We start from the raw sequence: 23193 nt of genomic DNA on the forward strand, positions 1-23193 counted from the left end.
CTCTTCTACCTCCACTTGTCGCACCTGACTGATCATATCATGAAAGAATGTAAAACCGGGAGATTTCTTGAGATTCTGCAGGAGAAGGGCAAGTCCCAAATGATTTCTTCCTTTCAAAGCTTTTCACCAGGAAAAGTGTACTTTCATTCCCTGGTGTACTGGATTGAAGAGTGCTCCCCATGCCCCACCTCCACCAGTTCTCGTCCACCCAGAACCTGTGGGTGTGGCCTTTGAAAAGAGGGTCTTTGCCGGTATAATCCAGTTAAGGTCATACTGGATTAGGGTGGGCCCTAAATAATACCATCGATGTCCTTACAAGAAGAGGGAATTTGGATATAGAGACACAGACACACAGGGAGAAAGCCATGTGAAGACAGACGCACAAATTATAAAGATGTATCTCTAGGACAAGAGAGACTAAGGGTTGCTGATGACCACCAGAAGCTATAAGAGATAAGGACGTATTCTCCCCTAGAGTGTCCAGAGGAAGTACAGCTACTTACACCTCGATTTGGGACTTCACCTCGATTTTGAGACTCCAGTTTTGAGTCTCCAGAACTGGGAGAAAATAAATTTCTACCATTCTTAGCCACTCAGTTTGGGGTACTTTGGTATGACAGCCCTAGGAAACTAATACATGAGGACAGTCACTTTCTGATCAACCAAGTTTGAATATGAGGGTCTAGCTAGGGATCCCAGTTTGTATGGACCAAAGGCCTTGGAAAGGTGGTGAACAGTGACTCTCTGCCTTTGCTGCCACCACCTAAGGTCATGGGCTGTAGACCCAGCAAAGCACTGCTGACCTCGGCCCCTGAACCCTCAGGCTGGTGCCCACTTTTGCAGAACAAGGTCTGATGCACACAGATATCTGATCCCTAAAGTAGAACTAGTGTTTTTTTTTTCCATCCTTGTTATGGACTGAATTATGTACCTCCCTCACGAGGTCATAAAGGTGGGGTCCTAATCCAACAGGACTGGGTCCTTATAAGAAGAGAGAGACCAGAGATGTATATGCAGAGAAAATATCATGTGAGGACGTAGAGAGAAGGTTGTTGTCTGTAAGCCAAGGAGACAGGCCTCAGGGGAAAAGCAAACCTGCCACCATCTTCTTAGACTTCCAGGCTTCTTCTGATGGTGAGAAAATAAGTTTCTGTTGTTTAGGCTGCCCAGTTTGTGAGACTTTGTTACACTAGCTCAAGGAAACTAATACGATCCTGCTCCCTCTTTCTGCAGCCTAATCCAGAGGGAAACCAGATGGCCCTCAAAGATGATAACCAGGACCAAAGGCTATGAGGAAACAGTAGGATGGGAGGGGGGAGGGATGGTGGAGTAGGTTGCCAAGAGGAGGGATCTAAAAGACCTAGGGGAAGGGGCCTATGGAACCAGGTAGTCAAAGCAACAGGGAGGCTCTGGCAAGGGTCAGGAAAGGGACCCTTTGAGTGACCCCAAATTCCAGAGTGAAGGGCCATGGGTGACATGCCGCAGGAGCCCTTTCCTCTTTCCACACCTTTTCCACTGGATCCTGGGCTAAAAAGGGCAATTTTGCACCCTCCTGGACTTGGTCAGCCACAGAATAACATCTTTGTGAACCAATGGTTGCGTCCCAGCCCTCAGGCTGAGCTGGAAACTTGAGCATCCAACAACAGGGATTTGGTTAAGAAATGATAATATATCCATAAGATGGACTTGAGTTTGGGTTTGGGCGTGTTGAATCGGAGGTGCCTAGGAGTACTGCAAAGGGAGCGCTTGAGAAGGCAGTTGCTCATCTGGGCGGGGGGTCGTGGGGAAAGGGAGGGAAAAATGAAACAAGATGGGACCGGGGAGGGAGATAAGCCATAAGAGACTTTAATCTCAGGAAACAAACTGAGGGTTGCTGGCAAGTTGTGGGGAGGGATAGGGTGGTTGGGTTATGGACATTGGGGAGGGTATGTGCTATGGTGAGTGCTGTGAACTGTGTAAGCCTGATAATTCACAGACCTATACCCCTGGGGCAAATAATACATTATATGTTAATAAGAAAAAAAAAAAAAGAATTAGGGACTTGAAGTCCTCAGACCAAAATCCAGGGGGCAGGATCTGTGAAAGGAGGTACATACCTGAAAACACGGGTCACAGCACTGAGGTATGCTCCTGACATGGAAGGAGGTGGGGGAGGGGTTAGTGAGAAAAAAACAACAGTCTGCCCTATGCGCAGCTGATAGGAATGCAAACTGGAGCAGCCTCTATGGAAAACGACTTAGGGAGGTTTCTCAAAAAAGTTTAAATAGACAACTACCTTCTGGACCAACAATCCCACTTCCAGGCACATACCCAGAGGAAATAAAAACAGGAACTTGAAGAGATAGGTATCTGCAGCCACATATTTATTGCAGCCTTATTCACAATAGCCAAGACATGGAAACAACCTCAACCGTGTCTGCAGACAGATGAAGGGATAGAGAAGATGTGGTATAGACATGCAGTGGAATATCGTTCAGTCGTGAAAAATAAGGAGATCCTGCCAGGTGCGACAACATGGATGAACCTGGAGGCCGTGACGCTGAGTGATGTAAGTCAGACACAGGAAGACAGACTGTAGGGTCTTGCTTATAGGTGGAAGCTAAAAAAATCAAACTCATAAAAACAGAGAGTTTTTATGGGTGACTCCCAGGGACTTCGAGTGGGGGACATGGGGAGTTGTTCATCAAAGGATACAAAGATGCAGCTATACAGGATGGATAAGCTCTGGAGAGCGAATATATGGCGTGGAAACTGTAGTTAACAAGATGTAGTGTATACCTGAAATTTACCAAGAGGGTGGACATGATGTTTTCTCACCACACACCAAAAAATCCCAATTATGCAAGGTGATGGTTAGGTTGATGAGGTTAACTAGCTTGACTGCGGTGGTCATTTCACAATGCCTATGTAAATAAAACAACACGTCGTACACCTGAAATACATATCATTTTTATTGGTCAATTGCCCAATAAAGCTGGGGCAGGGACCTAAAGACAAAAAGAAAGGAAAAAAGAAAAAGAAAACCAGTTCAGCGAGAAACTTGGAGCATTTGACTATATTCCCATTACCCTGGAAGAATGACTTCACCCCCAAAGAAGGTAGAAGTTATTAGAAGAAATAATCATTTCACCAAGCACTGAGAGCTTCAAGAACCAAGGGAAGCTCCAGAAAGCATGTATCTGGGTGGAGGTGACAGCTGGGACCCCTGAGGAGGGTGCCTGGGAAGACAGAGCCCTCCCAGAGGAACAGGAGTCTGGGGGCCTCCAGAGCCTGGGATACAAGTCCCCATCAGTCCTAGAGGCAAGGGGAAGGAGGAAGAAGACACTTCCCAACCCCAGCCTTGGTCTCATTTACAAAGTCGAGGCCAGGACTAATCCTTCCCAGCTCTGGTTTGCTTTGTCATTCGGCCTCTCCCTTTCTGCGTGGCCCTGGGGCACTTGCCCAGCTTCTCCATCTGTTGCAGGGGTGTCCTCTGGTCCTGGACTCGAGGGAGCCTCTGTTGGCAGCCCTCTACACCCAGGTTGGGGCAGACCGTGCACACATTTGGGGAATAAATAAGGAGAGACCCGCTGGCCCCACCTGAGAGTAGGTTGATGGCTCCAGGACAGTGAGAGCGATGCTAGGTGCCTCTCAGGCTTGCAGGATTCCTGTGGCTTTTTAAAAGGATGGCTTTATTAAAACACCAACATTAGAGGACATTGAAAGAGAAGAATGTGTACTAATAAGGCTCTCGCGCCACCAGCAGTTTTCATTCCTCCCAGTACCCCCTCCCTCCTTTTGTACCGTATCTGCTTGCACATTGCACACTGAGGGCACGAAAGCAATAGGGCAGTGTGTTTTCCCCTAACATTACTTCATAAACACTCTCCCATGTTGCTTATTAGTCAGCATTTGGAATGGCTATGTAATATTCCTTTGTGTTGTTTTGTCATAATTGAGTTAAACAACCTGCTGAGATTGGACATTTAGGTTTTTTCCAGTTTTGAGTGATCATGCATAACGTTGCTAAGAGTTTTATATACATGTCATTTTCCTTCATTGTAATCATTTCCTTCGGGCCAATGGAGTAGGATTTCTGAGCCAAAGGATATAAACTGCTTTTATAGATCCTGACAGGACATTGACTTCCTTAAGGCAATCTGCATGTTTATTTGTGCTCAGTGACCCCAGCTAATGGTCAGGGACAGTGTTAATGGGTAAATAAGAGATGCCTTTCCTCAGACTCCTCCCGGAAAGATGCAGTTTTTCCAAAACTCTGGCAGATAATATGCTGAAATGTTTCACAGAGGACAACTGGCCTTCTCATTGTTGACAACAGCAAGAAGGAGCAACAAAGCCCTGTGCAGAAGAAACCCCTCCCAGGGTGACTCAGGGCAGCCCTGTATGAATCCGTTTCCTGTCCTGGGAACTGGCACTGTTGCCTACTGGGAGTCACTTCGGTCACCTTCACTGCCCTCCCCATGTTCTTGCAGATGCTAAGTCAGGGAGGGGGGTTCCAAACACCCCTCTTCAAAATGGGGATCTCTGGAAAAAGGGGGTCTGGCTCCAGGTTGCTACTAGATGACAGCTGAGCTCAGACAGGTGCTCCATTAGAGAAAAGCACGGCGAGAGACCATTGGGAGAGGCTACCCATGACCCCTGAGCTGGAGCAGAGCCTGGGCCAGCCTTTCTTCTGGGATTTCCCAAGGAGGGGAGGCTGTGGAATAGGACTGCAGGAGGGCCTTTCCTCCCTCCCACTGAGTTCCCTGGATCCCTTGAATGGCTCTAAAAAGGATCTCAGGGAATGGGGCTCTTGCAAAGTTGCACATGGAGGGGCAGGAGCTCTGGGATGCCTGGCAGCCATCAGACCACAGGGGTTCCCAGTTGGAAGGGCCTTTGGGGCCAAGAAGGCCAGCTTCCCATCTCTGAGGAACTTCTCAGAAATGGAGGCCATGGGTGAAAGGTGGACATTATTCTAAGAAGACAAAACATACCATCTACTGGAGGCCATAACAATGGGCCACCACCAACCTCTCCTGGAACCAGAGAAAGATAGGGAGGACTCACCACGAACACCAGCACTACCACCACAACCACCACCGTATCAACATTCCCACAGACTTGAGACTAGCTGGTTATGTGAGAAGCTCTCTGCTTTGCTATCCTTCCTCATGGGTCTGGAAAATTATTCAACGTTTAACTGAAATTCAAATTTATTAGGGCATCCTGTATTTTTATTTGGTAACTCTCCACAGTTGGGAGGCAACTGGAAGGGTGCAGGTGAGAGATGATGGGGTCCATCAGAGTTTGCTGATAGGGTGAACATGGGAGGCAGGGGAGAGAAATCTAGAAGGATGCCTTGGTGTTTGGTTGATACAACTGGGTAAATCTTGGTGTCATTTACAGAGATGGAGAAGAATTGGGGAGAAACAATTTTGGGAGGGAAAGTCAAGTCCCATGTTGAGTTTGAGATGCTTATGAAATAGCCAAGTGGAGATGGTCCAAGTAGGTAATTGAACATTTTAGTCTGGGATTTGCGGCAAAAGTCAGTGGTGAGAACAAAGATGAAATATGGAATTTGATGAAAGGCACCAGCAAGAGAGCTCAATGAATGAAGGGAAGAAGGCCAACGACTGAGCTAATTGTTATTCCAAGATTTACAGGTGAAACAGGGGGGAGCAGAGCACCATAGGAGATCAATGGATTGCTTCCCTGAATTAAATGAGAACTTCTCTGAATATGTTAGTACCTCTTTTTTGAGATTTATAGGGAGACATTTATTGAGCCCCGGCGTAAGTCAGGCATTGTGCAAGGCATTTTATGTGTTAGCTCAGTGAATCGTCACAATACTGGCAAGCGATCATTATTGTCCCCATTTTAATGTTTTTTTTTTTTCCAATGAGTATTAAATCATTTCCCCAGATCACAACTCACACGTGATCAAGCTGATGTTTGAATTCTGGTTTGCCTCATTCTAAACCATCTGTTTTTTTGAACTGCACCATATTTTACAGGGTTGTTTGTTTTTATTTTTTCACATCTGCTCTTCCGGTTGGTAAGGTATTTATGTCAGGGACCGCTCTTTATTTCTCTTCATATCTCCCTGTGCCTCGGTGCCAGGCACATTGCTAGCACTCAACAAATGCTTGCTGTTTTGGATTTAATGCAAGGGGGCTCCAAGCTCTTGGGCAGGGGCAGAAAACGCACAATGCCTACAAAATCCTAACAGAAATGCTGAGAGTTTCTATCTTCTCCCCGACAGGGTGGAGAACGAGAGCCTGTGAGCGGCTCGGCTTCCATCCCAGCCCAAACTCAAAGTCATCAGTTAGCGACAACATCTACTTGATAGCTCGGGCACATGCAAGCAGAAGATAGAACGATAAGGCAGACAGAAAGGCAGGTTTTGAAAGTATGAAGGCTGAGCCACACAGAGGGAAATGTGAGCTGTAGAAGGAAGCAAGTCCATCGACATCCACTCTTGCTTAAATAAGAAAGTTCATCTTCTGAGCAAAATCTGGGTGCTGCATTCACAGTGCCTCCAAAAATTCCTCCAATCCTGGCTCCTTGGACAGAAATCAAAGCATCTGACAAGTCTCTCTTGATGTTTTCTATACTGCATGATGAAATGAGGGCTGGATTATGATACCGTCGGAGGGAGTTCTATTCAATTAAAATCACCTAACAAACACTGATGATTCCTACTATGTGCCATGGACGATTATAAGCAGTTTCCATCGAAGAACCCATTTCATCCTCATCATGACACTTAGAAGTAGGGAGTGTTATCACTTCTGCTTTATTGATGAGGATGCTAAGTTTCAGGTAGTTTGAAATAACTTGCCCAAGAGCCCACAGTTAAGTGGGAAAGCCAAGATGTGTAAACTGGCAGGCTGACTCCAGTGCCCAGAAGCTTTGCTATTGGACCACAGATAATACCTCCCACAGGAGACTGGGTAAGAGAAGTACTAATTGCACACAATCCTATCATCCAAGGTCCAGGCTCCGCTCCCCCTCTGTGGGACCAGGAGGCAGCATGCACATCTCCCCTGAGCCTCGGTTTCTTCAGTAATACCTATGGACTCTCTTCTGGATTCCTTCAATTGTTAGGAGAATTAGATGACATGTCATATGCGAAAAGTCTTTGAAAACCATAAAGCACAATCTAGAGGTGAAAGATTGAAGGGCTGCTTAGTGGTCAGTATAAACCTAAAGGCAGGTTGGCAAACTTCTTCTGTAAAGGGCCAGGGAGTAACAATTTTTGGTTATTAGGCCATATGGTCTCTGTTTAAGTTACTCAGCTCTGCCGCTGCATCTTGAAAGCAGCCATAGACAATATATGTCATAAATGAATGAGCACAGCTATGTGCCAATAAAACTTTATTGGCCAAAACAGGCAATAGCCAACTATAGGCCTTTGTCTAGAGGAAGGATTCCAGGGAGATGTAGCTGAGATAGGTCCTCTGCACTGTCCTATCTTATTTTGTAACAGTTTGACTGGAGACCCAGACAAGCATAGTGTCAGATTTGCAGGGGACTTTCCCTCATGCCCACTTCTCTCACCTTAGGGGAGGTCAGAAGCATCCGCATAAGTAAGTGGAGAAGTCAGGATGTCAAAATTCTCTTCCTCTTTCTCCCTCTCACTTGCCTGGAGCTAGGGAGAGCCCCAAGTCCCTTCCACTGGAAAAGCACTGATGGCTTGGGAAGGCTCACACTGCCAAGGTGGGATGCAGGGGGAAAGGTAGAGTCTCAGGTGAGTGGGGGTCGAGGTTGAAGGAAAAAGGCTGGTAGAGGGAGAGGGGTCTTTGAAGGGATCCCACCTCACAGGACAATAAAATGTGCACATGCTGGTGTGCCTTCGGTCATATCCTGCACACGTGGCGGCAGGCTACGGAACGGAGACGGCATTGGGATACTGGCTCAGATGTGACCGATGACACAAGCCTGAAAGGGAAAGCTTAATGACAGCTGTCCAAATCCAGATTCAGACTGATCCAACAGGCTGCAATACTTGGCAGAACCCAGTGTGATGACATTTAATTGGGATGCCTAACAAGATCTGCATGGAAGTTAAGGCAACAACAAAACCAGCAAAAGTCAGTCAAACTGACCCAGGAAGGAGGAGCCCCCACTAGGCAATATCTCCTTTGAAAGAGATCTGGCGTTGGCAAACGGCCATGGTTATTAATGGCTGCATAGTATCCCATCATTCTGATGCGGTGTCGTGTCTTACTGTGAGTCACCATGAGCAAGGCTCGTGCAAATTTAGGCTACATCAGCATACGTGCAGTGTCCAGATCAAAGTGAGCCACAGCTCGGCACACGGTGCCCTCGCCAGACCACAGGGACAGTGCTGTGTCTAATTGTGTTTTCCACGAAAATCTGTTGGGTGGAGGTGGGAGAGGGAGGATGGCCATTACATGGAGGCCAGGCCTTAGCTGAGTAGCTACTATGTGTAGAGCTTGATGTTAGGCACCGGGAGCACAAGGCCAAACACGACACAATGCCTTATCCTAAAGGAGGTTTGTTTTGGACCACAAAGGGGAGCAGGCACACAAACCAATGATTTCTACATAATACGCCAAGTGTGAAGACAGGCACGTGCACGTGCACACACACACACACACACACACACACAAGCAGGTCTCCTAACCAGATCTAAAGAGCCGCTGTGGAAAGAATGAGGCTCGCTTAGCCTCTTTACTCGCTGCAGAGCAATCATGAGGACGAGGAGGAAGCCTCGTTAGGAGCTGTTCCTGCAGGAGGAGCTAGAAACAGCATGCATGGACCATTGGAGGAGGATTGGGCAAGAGTTCCTGTCACCTGTGGCTGCTTTATTACTTCTTCTGTCTGGGAAGTCAGGAGGGAGGTTTTCGCCCTGGGAGGAAGGGAGTTCGTACAGGATGTCCTCTGAGACCCCTTCCAAGGCTGCGTTCTCGGGGAGCTGCAGGTGGGAACAGCACCATGGAGTTGGCTGGCTCCTTCTCTCCCACCCCACCCAAAGAGATGCAGTGCTGGAAACCCTACCCTATTTTTTGGCATGCTGAGCCCTGCACTGTCACAGCAAGTCCAGGATCCCTCAGGCTCTAGGAAGATCTAGGCTTCCCCTGTGGGTTTGTTTACTAGAAGCGGGTGGGCTATGAGTGCACACCTTCCCACCACACCAAGCATACCAAGCTCTCTTTATAGACAAAACCAGTGGGTGCTCAGTCTAAACAAGCACACTTCTGACCCTTGGCGGTTCAGACAACAAAATTCCTCTGATTGTCTAATAATGATGGTAATAACAATATTGTTAAATAGCAACACTAATAATGATGATATCTAATATTTACTGAGTACTTTTTATGTGCCGGGCACTAAGAGTTTTCATGCATAAATTAATTTAATCCTTACAACAACCCTAGGGGGTAGGTATACTATTGTCATCCCATTTGATAGATGAGAAAACTGAGGATTTGAGAGGTTAAACTTTTTGCTCTAAGATTCAGTCAGAGGCACAGGCCAGATGTGAACCCAGAAATTTTCCCTCAAGGCCTATATCCTATAGCTATTCACTTTAAAAGAGGGATGCCTGGGTGGCTCAGTTGGTTAAGCAGCTGCCTCCGGCTCGGGTCATGATCCCAGGGTCCTGGGATCGAGTCCCACATCGGGCTCCTTGCTCGGCAGGGAGCCTGCTTCTCCCTCTGCCTCTGCCTGTTTGCCTGTCTGTGCTTGCTCGCTCTCTCTCCCTCTGTCTCTGACAAATAAATAAAATCTTAAAAAAAAAAAAAGAATGTTTAAAAGATAAATGGAGCCCATTGTTTTTCAGATGATGGCTTGTATCATTTCTGGATCATGACATGAATGCAAGGGTTGTCAGTATTTTTTTAAAAATGAAAAGTACAGAATAGACTAGAAAATCATAGGCATTCATCTCACATTTAAGGTTAGTTGGATTATGGGTGGGATGTGTGAACTAGCTGTGATGTAAAATTTATTAACGTAGGTCATGGTCAAAAAGTCTGGAAAACACTGACCTAGTCCAACCTGCTCACTTTACAGTTAAGTGTACTAAGGTTCAGACAGTGATTTTTCCCAAGATTACAGTGTGTTAATGGGTGAGCTGGGATTAAACCCAAGTTTTTTCTGACTCTCAGTTTCCACTATCAAGCTTAACTGACTGCAAAGAAAACCAGGGGAAAAAAAAACCCAAGAGTAATAATACCCATAGTAGTGGTAGTACTCCCACTATAATAACAACAGTATTCCTTCTAGTGTGCCTACTGGGTGCCAGGAGCCACTTTTCAAAGTGCTTTTGATATGTTAACTTATTTCAATCTCATAACAACCCAATGATGCAGACATAATTATTTTCCCCATTTTCAGTTGACGAAAGTCAATTAGAGAAAGATCAAGTAACTTGGTCAACGTCTCATAGTTGGTAACCGAGAAGAGGTAATTCAAACCCACCCAGGTTGTCTTCAAAGTCCACGGTGTTACCCCATATACGGTACTGTGTGAGGCTGCCTGTCTTCCTCTTCTCCCTAAATGCTATAATGCCAGCACAGTATACACCATGAATATGTGTAGTAATATAATTAATTACACACTTCTTCCACCAGTCCCATGTCCTTGAGTGGTGATCCTGTATTTACCATGCCATTTAAATACTAGTTTGACTAAAACTGAAATAATCCTATTTCCCCCCAACAAATAAGATCTCCTTCAAGATTCCATGTCTCTGTTATTCATTCATTCATTCATTCATTCACTCACTCATTCATTTATCATTTGCATTTTTAAAAACATCATGCACTTGCAGAATTGAAGAGAGTAGGCAGAATTGTTCCAAAAAGGATAAAGGCAGTTTACAAGGATACAGAAAATACAGTAAGATAACAGATGTGAACAAGATAAAGGACGTGTGTGAGATGCTAAATAGAAGTAGGAATGAGACAAACAGAAAAATGCTTTCTGGAAAGTCTATACAGTAGCTGTAGGAGGACCACAGATATGTCTCCAGGTTTTCATTTTAATTACCTTCAAATTCATACATCTTGTAGTGGGATGACAGCTCACTCTTGGTTTGCATTAACTGCCTCTTGAAAGCAACTTTAATTACTTTCAGATTCACAGTCTCCTTGGGTGAAAACAAACTAATTCCTCAAGGCGAGCATACCTCCTTCTGCAACTAAGACAGAAAATAATTTCTGCATGTGTTGATGTTGTGTAATGGAATGAACAACATCCTCCACAGCACCCCTACAATAAGCACAGAGGAGGATTTCGTGGCACTATTTCCAACAGGTGGTCCCAATAAAGTCCAAGAGCATCACACTCTCAATTCCGAGATGCATAATGAAATCAATAATTGGCCATATAAATGGATATGGTCTCTGAGCACACTGTTCTCTGACTTCAGAGTCAAAAACCTGTTTGGAATGAGGTGATCAAAAAAAAAAAAAAAGAGGTGTTCAGTTCAAAGGATATTTGGATCACTTAGTGTTCAGCTGTCTCCAGCCATTCCATCTCTTGGGAGTCAGAGCCTCCCCACCCCCTCCTTTACACAAGCAGACGCTCCTCTGGCAAATAGCAGTGGCCACATCACACTGTCCTAATGTGTATGTGTGCTGATTGCTGATGATTTTAAACTCTCCCAGAGTAGAAATCACATCTCATTATCCTTTTTATTCCCATGCTACAGACTGAATGTTTGCATCCTCCCAAATTCATATGTTGAGATCCTAACCCACAATACCTAACCTAACCCATGTCACAGGAATTCTCCCTGTTCCAGCTCTGTAGTCTACATGGCCATAAAACTCCAGCTTCCTGAGAAATCAGAGACCGAGATGTTTGCACTTCCCCCTTCTGCTATTACATTTTTACCGCAGGAACTGCAATTCCCTAGTAGTGTCATGACAGGAGCAAGGTGGAAGATGTTGTTCTTCATGACCATCCCTTGTCACCACGGTGATGTCCCTGAATAGTCATGAATAACAGTGAACCTCCTCTAACACTTTCACTCCATCACATCTTCCCTAAATTGCTGGACCAAGGACCTCATAACCCCATGACCATCCATTCTCAACTCTCTTGTTCATGAACATAAGCCCAATGGTCAATATTGTCCCAAACTGAACGTGAAACACAACAAGCACATAATAGGGAACCATCAGTCCAGGTCATAAGCAATGACTTGAAGAGATGGAAAATCTTAGAGGAATTTCAGGGTGGGAAGAAGGGACTGACTCAGCCTCCTTGAGAGATGTTGGAAGGCTGTGTGCATAAAACCTGGAAATATTATGGGAACATCAGGAAAGTTCCTAAGAGGATGCTGGTCAGGAACGGATAGGTAGATGGTGGGTAGAAAGCCCAAATGAGAAAATAGTTTGGGTGAAAATAATTTAAATCCAGATGGCTGGATCAGACAGGGGAAGCAAAGATGATGCATAAATAGGAGGTATAGTATTTACCTTCTATTTCAAATACTTGGATAAAGAGATGAACTGAGACAAGTCTCCTAGGAGGTTTTATAAGAGTAATATTGTTCTGTAGTTAGGCTATAATTTCGCAATACTGAAACATGGTAAGAGCAAGCATTTGTCAGACATGGTACTTGGTTGCAGTGGATGATTTTGTCATCCAGTAGTAGGATGTATGATCTCTGCGTCAACAAGGAGGCCTTGAAGTCTGAGAGTGGTTCAGACAGAGATCCTCCCGTGTCAGTCAGCCTGGGCTACTAAAAAAAATACCAAGTGGCTTAAACAGCAGACATTTATCAGTCACAGTTGTGGAGACCAGGAAAGTCTAAGATCAAGGAGTGAGCTGATTTGGTTCCCGGTAAGGGCTGTTTTCCTAGCTTACATATGACTCCTTTCTTCTGTGTCCTCACTTAGAAGATCTTTCTCTCTCTCCCTCCTTTCCCTTTCCGCCTTCCTCACCCATCTCTTCTTATAAGGGTACTAATTTATCATGAGGCCTCTGCTCTCATGACCTAATAACCTCTCAAAGGCCCACCTGCAAATACCATCACATTAAAGGATACGACCTCAACATATAAATTTGGGGGCGGGGGCACAATTCAGTCCTTAGCACCTCTTGTGCAAGGCAACCTTGGCAGGACAATGAAGAACATGTTCTGTCCAAGGTGGGGAAGCAGCCACAGCAGAACTAATGCAAGGCCAGGCAGGCTCTGGTTTACACTGAATCATGGATCTCCTCATGGTTTTGATATTTTCATAAAAGGAGCACCAATGGAGGTCTTCAATCAGGGTAATCTGAAGAAACTTCCTACCTAAGGTCAGGTAGGATCTCCTTAAAGAACCCTAGAATTGTCCACCACATTCCTAAGTCTCCTCCATGGGGGAGAGGCAGCTGGTGACTATATTTTTCATTGGCCACCCTCACTGAGCCCCACCCAGGGGCCCACATGATTTTCTAGACAAGGACCTGGGGAAGGGACAGAGCCAAGAGATAAAGTATGATGCTCTGTTTCATCAGATTAGTTCAAATCTACCCCAAACTATCATGCCACACAGGCAATCTGGTACCCAGAAACTTCAGGCTCAAAGGTAATCACAATGATCAGTATCCTCCCCAGGGTTCCACACGGAATAGCTAATGAGGCGTGGCAACATTTTGGTTAGATTGGAAAACCATGTTCTACCCTCCCTTCTGAAACTTCCAGGATGTCATCATAAATCCCATTCAACCTCCGAGTTGACTAAGCCAGGAGGAAAGTCTTTCTGCATCATGCCAGACAGCACTACTTGTTAGGAACTCTCCTCTGTTTTGAATGGGAATCTGCGTCCTTACAATATCACCCATTTGTCTACTTCTACCCTCTGAGGCCACACAGAACACGCCTGTTCTTTTCCATATGGCAACCCTCCAGGCACTAGACAAGAACCTTCCTTCCTTGGCAGGTCTCCTCTTCCCAAGAGATGATGCCTTCCAGGCCTTCCAGGCTCCAGAGACCTGCTCCAGGGTCCCCATGTGTCTGGCTTTCTCTTTGAGACCCTCTTCTGTCACCTAAAAGTTCCTATTCAGCAGAGGGATTGTAATACCATAGCCTAGCTTTCCTGCTGGGCTGAAACAGTTTCCAAAAATTCTGGAAATTTGTTATGGTTGTGGCTGCCAAGACCACAAAACCCAGATCCCAATCTCCCACTGAGCAGCCCAAGAACATGTTCAAGTCATCCTCTGGCTGGATATTAGCCCTGGGTCCTTGAGATGAATCATGAGTTTCTCTCATTGTTGCTGTTGGCCACCCCCCCTCCACCCCCAGGTCAATGGGTGGTGGGACACACAATACCCCTAATGATGCCCTTTGCCCTGAGTGTAGAACCCCGAAGGTGAAGGCCGCATTGAACATCCCATTACAGGGCCCAGCTGACTATGCTCACTTGACAGGAAGTAGGACAAGACCAGTGAGGTCCAGGGCATCTGCCTCACGATGTCCAGTGAAGGGTCATCTGCAAGTGCTTAACCTCCAGATCCCTGTCCTAGAGTTCACTCAAGGACCCCACCCTCAACAGTCAAAGTCATCTCAGCCTGGCCAGCAGCCTTGCTCTGACTAACCCCCTCCATGCAACACCCACACTTGCACCACGTGCGCCTCCTGTAGATGACCACAGCATTTGCTGTGTCAAAATATGGTCCCCGTCATCAACCCTATCCCATTCTACCTTAGGACAGGGCTCTATCTGTGTACCTTTGCTTTGTTTCCCAATTGGGAGCTCCCTAAAAGAAGCCCATAGGTCTTATTTGGCCGTGTCTCCACTCCTAGCATGGAACCCGACACAAAGCAGGCACCCATGTAGGACAGGTGAGGGTGAAATAAATGATCCCTTGGCTTTACTTTATCAACACCTACATACCTCTATTGAGAAAGGTGGGTGGGAGTCAGGAGAGACTACCACAACCTCTGTCTATATCTGTTACACCATCTATAGCATGGTGGGGTAACCTGTGAGTGGTGAGCTGGGCTGCTCAAAACAGCGGGGTCCTCCATTTGATCCCTTTCTAAGTCCATGAGCTCTGCATTGTCTTGCCATAGAATGTGTTCCCAATTCCAGCATATGACCAGCCTGTCTTGTAGATGGAAACCAGGGAGAAGAACCCAACTTGCCTGGGGCAAACCCATCCCACTCCCAGTAATTGCAAACGGTGTATTATGACAACAGGTGTATTATGACTCTGATTAGCCTCAGCAGCAAAATGTCTCATGACTATCTTCATCATCCTCAGGAAAAGGGACTTAGCCGTCTCTGTGCAAACCACAGCACAGTGCTCCACAGAGGACCAGTGTGATGGACAAGTCCCATGGTGATGTGGGAAAAGTCAGAAGCCACTGGGAACAGACAGGTCTCTGCTCCTGGACTCAGGATTTCCCAAGATCACATAGCCCCTGCCAACTCCTAATCCCACATGAAATGGGCAATGCTGCTAAGAGTTCGCTGGTCTGAAATACCAGCCAGTGTCCTTCTTCGTAGTTTCCATGGTGACAGGCGCAGTGGTCGGGCTTATGACTGGGGAAATGAAGAGCAGAGGCCCCACCTCTCGGGCTTCCATCTGTTCTTGCTCCCCGCACACCTCCTGCTGCATGCTTAAAGGTCAGACCAGGAGAGGGTGCCCTTACCTGCTAAGATGAAGATGCCCACGAGAATCAGGAAGACCAGAAGGTAGAGCCCGAGGACTGCATGCTTCAGGGCTGACAGGGAGCCCAGCTGGGTGCAGCAGCCTCCTGTTCGTCGCTTGTGGCATGGACCTAGACAATAAAGGTAAGAAGAGGAGAGAAAAATGAAACACTTGAATACCTCATAGTGGTTTTTTTTTCTTTTGGTCTCATCTCTCCTAATGCATGGAGATGCTCACACAGAACCTCTCATACACCTTCTGCACATCTGTAATGCAGCTGTAACGAGGGGGAACGTTCCAGAACACGACAAGCTTTTGAGCTTTTGACTCTCCTCCCACCTTCTGCATTCATAAACGACCCAGGCAGGCATGCCCACAGCTCATATGCCCAACAAACCCACTCTCCTGGAGCCAGGAAAAGCAGGAGAAAAAGCTCAGATAGCTGCAATATGTGTTCTTTACAAGACCATCACTGTACCATGGAACCCAGAGAATATGGAGGAAATTTAAAACGGGGGTTGCAAACTTTAACGTCTACAGAGGCCAGAAAGGGAGGGAAATGAACAAACTGGGTCACGTGGCCCTGGGGAACCTGACAGCTCACACCCAGTATGGTAGAGGTTGTGATGGAGGGGTAAGGGCCAGGTGTTGCCGGACAGAATTTTCAAGACAAGCCAGAAGCAATTTTGAGAAATTGCCCTACTTTTAAAGTGTTGACAACTAAAATAATAATAATACAAAAGACAAAAAACTTACAAAACACTAGGGAATGTAAACAAAACATGCTTACATGCCAGATCTGACCACCCGTTAGCAACCACAGGTTTAGATTAACGAGAAGACATAGTAACTTCATTCCGTGAAACTACATGAGGCTCATCAGCTTCTGGCCAACACGGAATGGCAAAAAATATCAGTGCTCTACAGGACCTCGTGGATCTGTTAGTCCAACCCCTTCAGTTTACAGATGGACTCCTCCTTCGAGGCACGCTTCTCAGATGGCCAGGGCAGAGGCCGGGAAGTCACTAACTTCCACCTGCTTCATCCGTGCACTGTGGAAAGAAGAGAGGTTGTCTTGCCCTAACTTCCAGCAGGGCAGGCAGGAATTGGTAGAGGGCATCTTTCCCAAAACATGCATGTCTCTATTATGATTATTCTCCCTCTCCTGGGATGGACAACGTCGCTAACTAACTGGAGTGTGCTAGACATGGAGGAAGATGTGGGAGGAGAAAAAAGTCAAAATAAATGATACTATGAAATGTTTATTTATTTTTAAATTTTTTCCAAAGATTTTATTTATTTATCTGAGAGAGCGAGAAAGTAAGAGCACAAGGGAAGAGGGGGGAGGGAGAAGCAGACTCCCTGCTGAGCAGGGAGCCGGATGTGGGACTCAATCCCAGGACCTTGGGATCATGACCTGAGCCCAAGGCAGATGCTTAACCAACTGAGCCACCCAGGTGCCCCTCTGAAATGTTTTTAAAGATGTAATGATGTTTGTGATTCCTTGGCAACTGGGGGTTTGCTAGTGAGATGCTTCAAGGGTTACTCATTACCTCTCAGGTACCATGATCACCTCTGGGGCCTTTGGGAGGTTTGGTTACTGAGAGCAAGAGGATAGGTGACCACACTTGTGTCCTGGCTCCCCAGAGGTAGTGTTGAGTAAAGAACATTTTCCCACTCACTTACTCCATTTCACTAAAAATACTGCTGCTCAAACAGCTAAGTAGAACAATTACATAATAATTCCATAAAACATCGGGTACAATTTGGAGCAAGTTGTTAAAGAAATACAAAGTCAAACACCATTCTCATCACCCCTTAACTGTTAGCAAATTTTGAAAAGTTAACCTGCTTTTCCACTAAGACTCGAGAAGAGTACATTTTTTTAACTTCCCTTAAGTCTCCTTTTCCAGAATGTTCTATCCCTTTTACACAACAGACTCTATAAGCAGTTTTGCTCCTGAATCTGAAGGGTTCTTGTTGCATTTTGCCTTTTGTTGTTGTTGTTCTCATGAGAGCTGCTGGGTCCCTGGTTGCAACTTATTAGAGATGAGGCTGTTTTCCTAGAATCAGAATGGGAGGCACAGCATTGGATACTAAACAAATACAAGTTCTTGCTATCCTGACAACTGTCCCAGCCCTCCTGCTCTACTTCCCGCTTCCTCTTTAGATGATGCCAGTGGCCACCTAACTGCTGAGAAGGGTCAGAAGATTCCCGTGCTGAAATGCCATTATCCTGATGTTTATCCCAAACCAATCTTGGGCTCTTCCTTCATTGCCTTTGTTGGGGAAAACTGCAATGATCTAGTTCTATTTTTTCCCATCAAGAAAGAAAGGTTCCCTTCCCCTTTATCTGAGTCTTCTGTTTAATAACCAGCACTCACTGGTGACAGGTCCCTTCATCAACTAATGCACAACACAGGCCTCCTCTTCTTAGAGAGCATCATTTTTTTTTTTTTTTTAGCAAGACTCAACTTTGTACATTAAACAAAATCTGCCTTCAGTATAACATATAAGAATTTCAAACAGAGGTTCTCCACAAATGCATTAGACAAGCAGAATGTGAATGATTCTGGCAAGTTAGCTAGAGAATGTGATTGTAAGGGGAAAAAAAAAAGATGATTCAGGGGAAAGACAAGTTACTAAGTCTGCTTAAAACACATTTACTGACTTTTTAAAGTAATGTGGCAGCAGCATGTTAGCTGGGTAAACCATTTAAATTATTTAGGCTTATTGGAAGATTAAAAAGACTCCAAAATGATATAGTCAGTAAAACCAAGGCAAAAAAATATGTTCACTTATTTGTTAAAAAAAAAAAAAAAGAAAAAAAAGAAAAATGTAAAAACATGGAGGACACTTACATGCATATTACTAAGTGAAAGAAGCCAACCTGAAAAGGCTACATGCTTTATGATTCTACATGACATTCTGGAAAAGGCAGGGTCTAAAGGGAGGATGAATAGGAGGAGAAGACAGGATTTTGAGGGTAGTGAAACTACTCCATATTATACAATAATGATGGATACATATCTTTGTATGTTTGTCTAAACCCATTGAATACATAACACCAAGGGTGAATCCTAACATAGACTATGTGGACTTTCAGTGATAGGGATGGGTCAATGTAAGTTCATCAGTTCTAGCAAATGGACCATGCTGGTGGGGATGTTGAGAGAGGCTGTGCATGTGTGGAGGCAGGGAGTATAAGGGAATGCTCTGTACTTCCCACTTAATTTTGCTGTAAACCTAAAACCACTCTGAAAAAATAAAGTCTATTTAAAAAACAAAAGTGTTGACATGGATTCTTGAGGTAAAAAGTTTCACAGACATTTACTGACCACCCACTATCAATTGCCCTATTGTGGTAGCCAGCCTTCAAGATGGCTCTCGTTGAACCCTATCCCTTATGTAGTCTCCTTCAGCACTGCACCAGGATTTGGTTGGTGTGACCAACAGAAGTGATAGTATGTCACTTCTGAGATTGCACAAAAGACACAGTGGCTTCTCCTTACTCACTTTCTCTTTCTTGGAACATCCATTCAGGGGAAAACCGGAAGTATGTCATGAACACCCAATGAAGAGATTACTTGGTAAGGAACTGAGACCCATGTCGGAGCAGATCCACCAGCCAAATCAAGCCTTTGATAACCACACTCTGACCAAGATCTTGCCAGCTGTCTCATGAGAGACCATGGGCCAAACCAAGCTAAGATGCTCCCAGATTCCTGCCAGATTATATGTAAACACATATATACGTAAACATATAATTTGGATCTGAAAAAGTAGACAAAAATCTTGGCTTTCCTTGCAAACCCATGGCTTCCTCAGAAACTGGGATAATAAATCTTTGTTATTTTAAGTTGCTAAGTTCTGGAGTAACTTGTTATGCAGCAACAGATAGCTCATACACTTCTGACAGACACCATAAAAGGCAGACGACAAGCTGCATGGGGGAGAGACAGTGTCATCCTGTTTGCTTCCATCTTCCCAGTTCCTAGCCCAGGGTCCAGCACATAGCAGGCATTCAAAATATTTGTTGAATGAGAAATTAAAATATGGCCGCCACCCTTCAGAGGCTCACATCTGAGAGGAAGAAGGCATGTCAACAGGCATCGGTTACACAGGTGTGAACAAAACTGGGATGGAATAGAGGGATAGCCCAAGTCCAGTGTTGCCTGGCAGAGACAGTGACTCATTCTGTGTGGGGTTCCCAGATTGTGCATGAAGAAGGCAGCCACTCAGCAGGGCTGAGAAGGTCAGGCCTTTCTAGATGAGTTAGAATCCACTATCTTCCCCATCAGCATAATCGTCTGATTTACAGCTATTATTAATTTGAAAACTGTGACTTTAAGAAGGAAACTTTCTTCCTCCATGTGAGAACAGTTATGAGCAAAGCGGCAGGCAAAGCTGTTAGTTATTAAACATAGCTGTTGTTTGCCGACATGGTCGCACACAAGACCAGATCGAGGGAGAAAATGGCACACACACACAAAACAAACAAAAAACTCTTCCAAGATCTAGGGGAATCAAGAGAAAGGTTTTTCCATCTTGTCGGAGCCTCCTGAAGAGAGGGTGGCTTTGCAGGAGATCAGAAAACCGAGAGAAGGGGGCTTGGGAAGGGCAAGACCAGTGACTCCAAGGAAACAAGTAGAAACGAAAAAATAAATGCACAGTGACTTGCAGAGCGGGCCCCTGAGTGCCGGGCTGGAAGATGTTGTTTATCTCAGCATGGGGCCTATGGCTTCCTGATCAGCTGGAAGCAGATCCATGGTTTCCCCACCTCCAGACATTCTGTCTGCATATTGCCTGCACGATTTTGCCACAGTCCAGTATCTCTAGGCTGTTATTTAATTAGTCACTCTTTTTTTTTTTTTTTGAGCTTTCACTTATTTGTGAAGGACACTTTGTATCATTGTAAGTGGACAATTAGTATCTTCCTATGACACATTAAAATAAATCCCCTAGATATTGAAAAAACAAATTAATACCTATATATCGTTTAAAGTTCTCTTGAGCATGACTGTACTGTATATAGCCACATTCTGAGAAATACCAATTTCTGTAAGAGTAATTAAATCACAGTACAACAGCAAACTGCAAGATGAAATTGGTTTCATTTATAGTGAAGGAGAATTGTTTTATAGAGAAGCAAAGCCAAACTTTTTAGATGTTCAAGATTAAGAATATTCTAGGGGCCACCTTGGTGGCTCAGCTGGTTAAGCGGCTGGCTCTTGATTTCGGCTCAGGTCGAGATCACAGGGTCCTGGGTTTGAGACCCACATCGGGCTCCTAGCTCAGCATGGAGACTGCTTGAGGATTCTCCCTCTCCCTCTGCCCTCCTCCCCGCTTGCACTATTTCTCTCTCTCTCAAATAAATAAATCTAAAAAAAAAAAAAAAAAAAAAAAGACTCTAGAAGGTAGAACATTAGGGATTAGGTGCCACTAAAAAAAATGATGTCAGAACCTTGCCCACATTGCTAGCACTAACCTCATTATTCACAATTGTCTATTTACACCTATTTGCCAATGTGTCTAAAAGGTCCTCTGGGGGCAAGGTGGGTCTCATTGACTGCTCTCTACCTCTCAACCAGCACACAGCAGGACCACAATAAGGTTCTTTGCAAGACTGAAGACATGTGTAAACCATTTATTTTTGCTGCAAAGGTCCTGTCTTACATTTGTCTTACGTGAATAGTTGATACATTTCCGATGGCTGTGAAAACACATTTTGGGGCAAAAATTTGGTCTTAAATTAAATTAAACAAAATCTTGGCTTTCCTTGCACACCCACGACATCAGATTGCCACGTAGAGCCCATGTAGGTAAACTGTGGGAGCAATTCATTAGGGCTGAACTGACGCTAATCCTGGCTGAGTAGGGCAATCGTGCATGGAACTTCTTAGCCATCCTGGGGCCTCAACCCCACCCCTGTATCTTCTGATTCTGATTCCAGATGAAATCACACATCTATGGCACTGAGATACACAGTTTGGGAGTAAGGCATTTGTCATATCAAAAGAGAATGTGAAGACACATTCTTGGAAAATCCATGAAAGCCTCACTATTGTAAGAGCTTAGTTTAGATTTTTAATTCTGATTCCTTTTTAATAAGACACATTCAGATGTGGTTCTCTCAAACAGCTTGATTATTCCCAGGTTAAAAGTGTGAAGGTTCCTTTTAATCATGGCAACGAGAGTCTCCCCGCCTCCCTGATCCTGCAAAGAGTTTGGGCTCAAGTACTGTGTGCTAAGGGTGGGGAGGGGCATGGGAGCAAGTGTTAAGGAACAGAAAAAGAAAATTTATCTCTAAGCCACTCATCCCCAGACTGCTGAGCTGAGAAGGAGACAGTCCCTGGTGTCAGGGACACACTGTGGTGGGAGCCTTCGCAATTCTGATTTCCCGTTTCTTCATACACTTGCAGGGGGAAAGCGTGAGTTTGGGGCCCTGTAGACGTGGGTTCATAGCCTGCCTCTGTCTTGTGTTAACTGTGAGACACGGGAAAACATTCTGAGCTATCTCTGTCATCAGTTTAGCCTTTCCTTGAAAAAAATAGGTTTTCAATTTCTTTTTTTTTTAAGATTTTATTTATTTATTTGACAGAGAGAGATCACAAATAGTCAGAGAGGCAGGCAGAGACAGAGGGAGGGAAGCAGGCCCCCTGCTGAGCAGAGAGCCCAAGGTGGGACTCGATCCCAGGACCCTGAGATCACGACCTGAGCCAAAGGCAGCGGCTTAACCCACGGAGCCACCCAGGCGCCCAGGTTTTCAATTTCTTAATCATAAGTATAGTGCATTTGAGGAGTTATCTGTTTGAATTTATTTTCTTCCCATTTAAAAAAATACAAATTGATAAAAGTGAGTATTCACTTCATTCCAAAGAACTGGGTTCCAAACAACATAGAAAACAGGATGCAAGTGATTCAGCGGTCACCTACTTCAGTTTTACCAACAACAAACACTCCAGTCATTTTCCTTTTGTTCTCTTCGGTCCCACAGTTCATAAACAGTAGTTGGAAATAAGGGTTGATTCCTGGGAGGGACCTCCGGGCTCATCTCATCCAAGGATCTTGTTAAAACCACCCAAGGCTGACTTCATCATCCTCACTCTGGTTACTCACCACTCACATTGTTCATTGTACTCGGCAGCCCCAAATAACCTCTGTCTTTGAAGCTGCTGTCCCTTTCTGGCTTGAACGTGCACCACTCTTTACTTTTCCTCGCTAAGGGGAAGAGGAGGGTGTGAGGCAGAGACACCACGGGGGAGAGCCATGCACCAGCCCTCAAACCTGACCTAAGTCTGGGAGGGTCCTGAACCACCAGCTGCTGGGAGGGTCCTGAACCACCAGCTGCTGTCCAGAGGACACCAGTCACCTGTGCCTGGTGGCCCCACAGATCTGAGTCCCCGAGGCAGATAAGGGTGACAGGCAAAGGTGACCACGGTCTTCTGCATGATCAGATGAGTCTGAGACATTCGCATTCATTTCTAGGAAATGGAGCTGCGTGGAGGGCAGGATGGCCAGAGCTAATTCAGTGTAGATGCTGTGATGATCTAGGACAGTTTCTTCTCATACTTCTAGAGATATCTTGCAATT

The 23193-nt window shown here is 45.3% G+C and overlaps 1 protein-coding gene across 3 annotated transcripts in view; it reads right to left on the reverse strand.

The window, feature by feature from the left end:
• The window catches only part of SCARA5 (scavenger receptor class A member 5), a 119208-nt gene that overhangs the window by 73833 nt on the left and 22182 nt on the right, over window positions 1–23193 (reverse strand). For all 3 annotated transcript variants that reach the window (XM_013047162.2, XM_004775130.3, XM_004775129.3), the window contains exon 3: window positions 15602–15730. In XM_013047162.2, coding sequence (XP_012902616.1) covers window positions 15602–15730 — 129 coding nt within the window. The remainder of the gene's footprint in view (window positions 1–15601; window positions 15731–23193) is intronic.

Source organism: Mustela putorius, unplaced genomic scaffold (genome assembly GCF_011764305.1).
Source record: "Mustela putorius furo isolate JIRA1106 unplaced genomic scaffold, ASM1176430v1.1 tig00000242_pilon_pilon_pilon, whole genome shotgun sequence".
NCBI classification, from domain to species: Eukaryota; Metazoa; Chordata; class Mammalia; order Carnivora; family Mustelidae; genus Mustela; species Mustela putorius.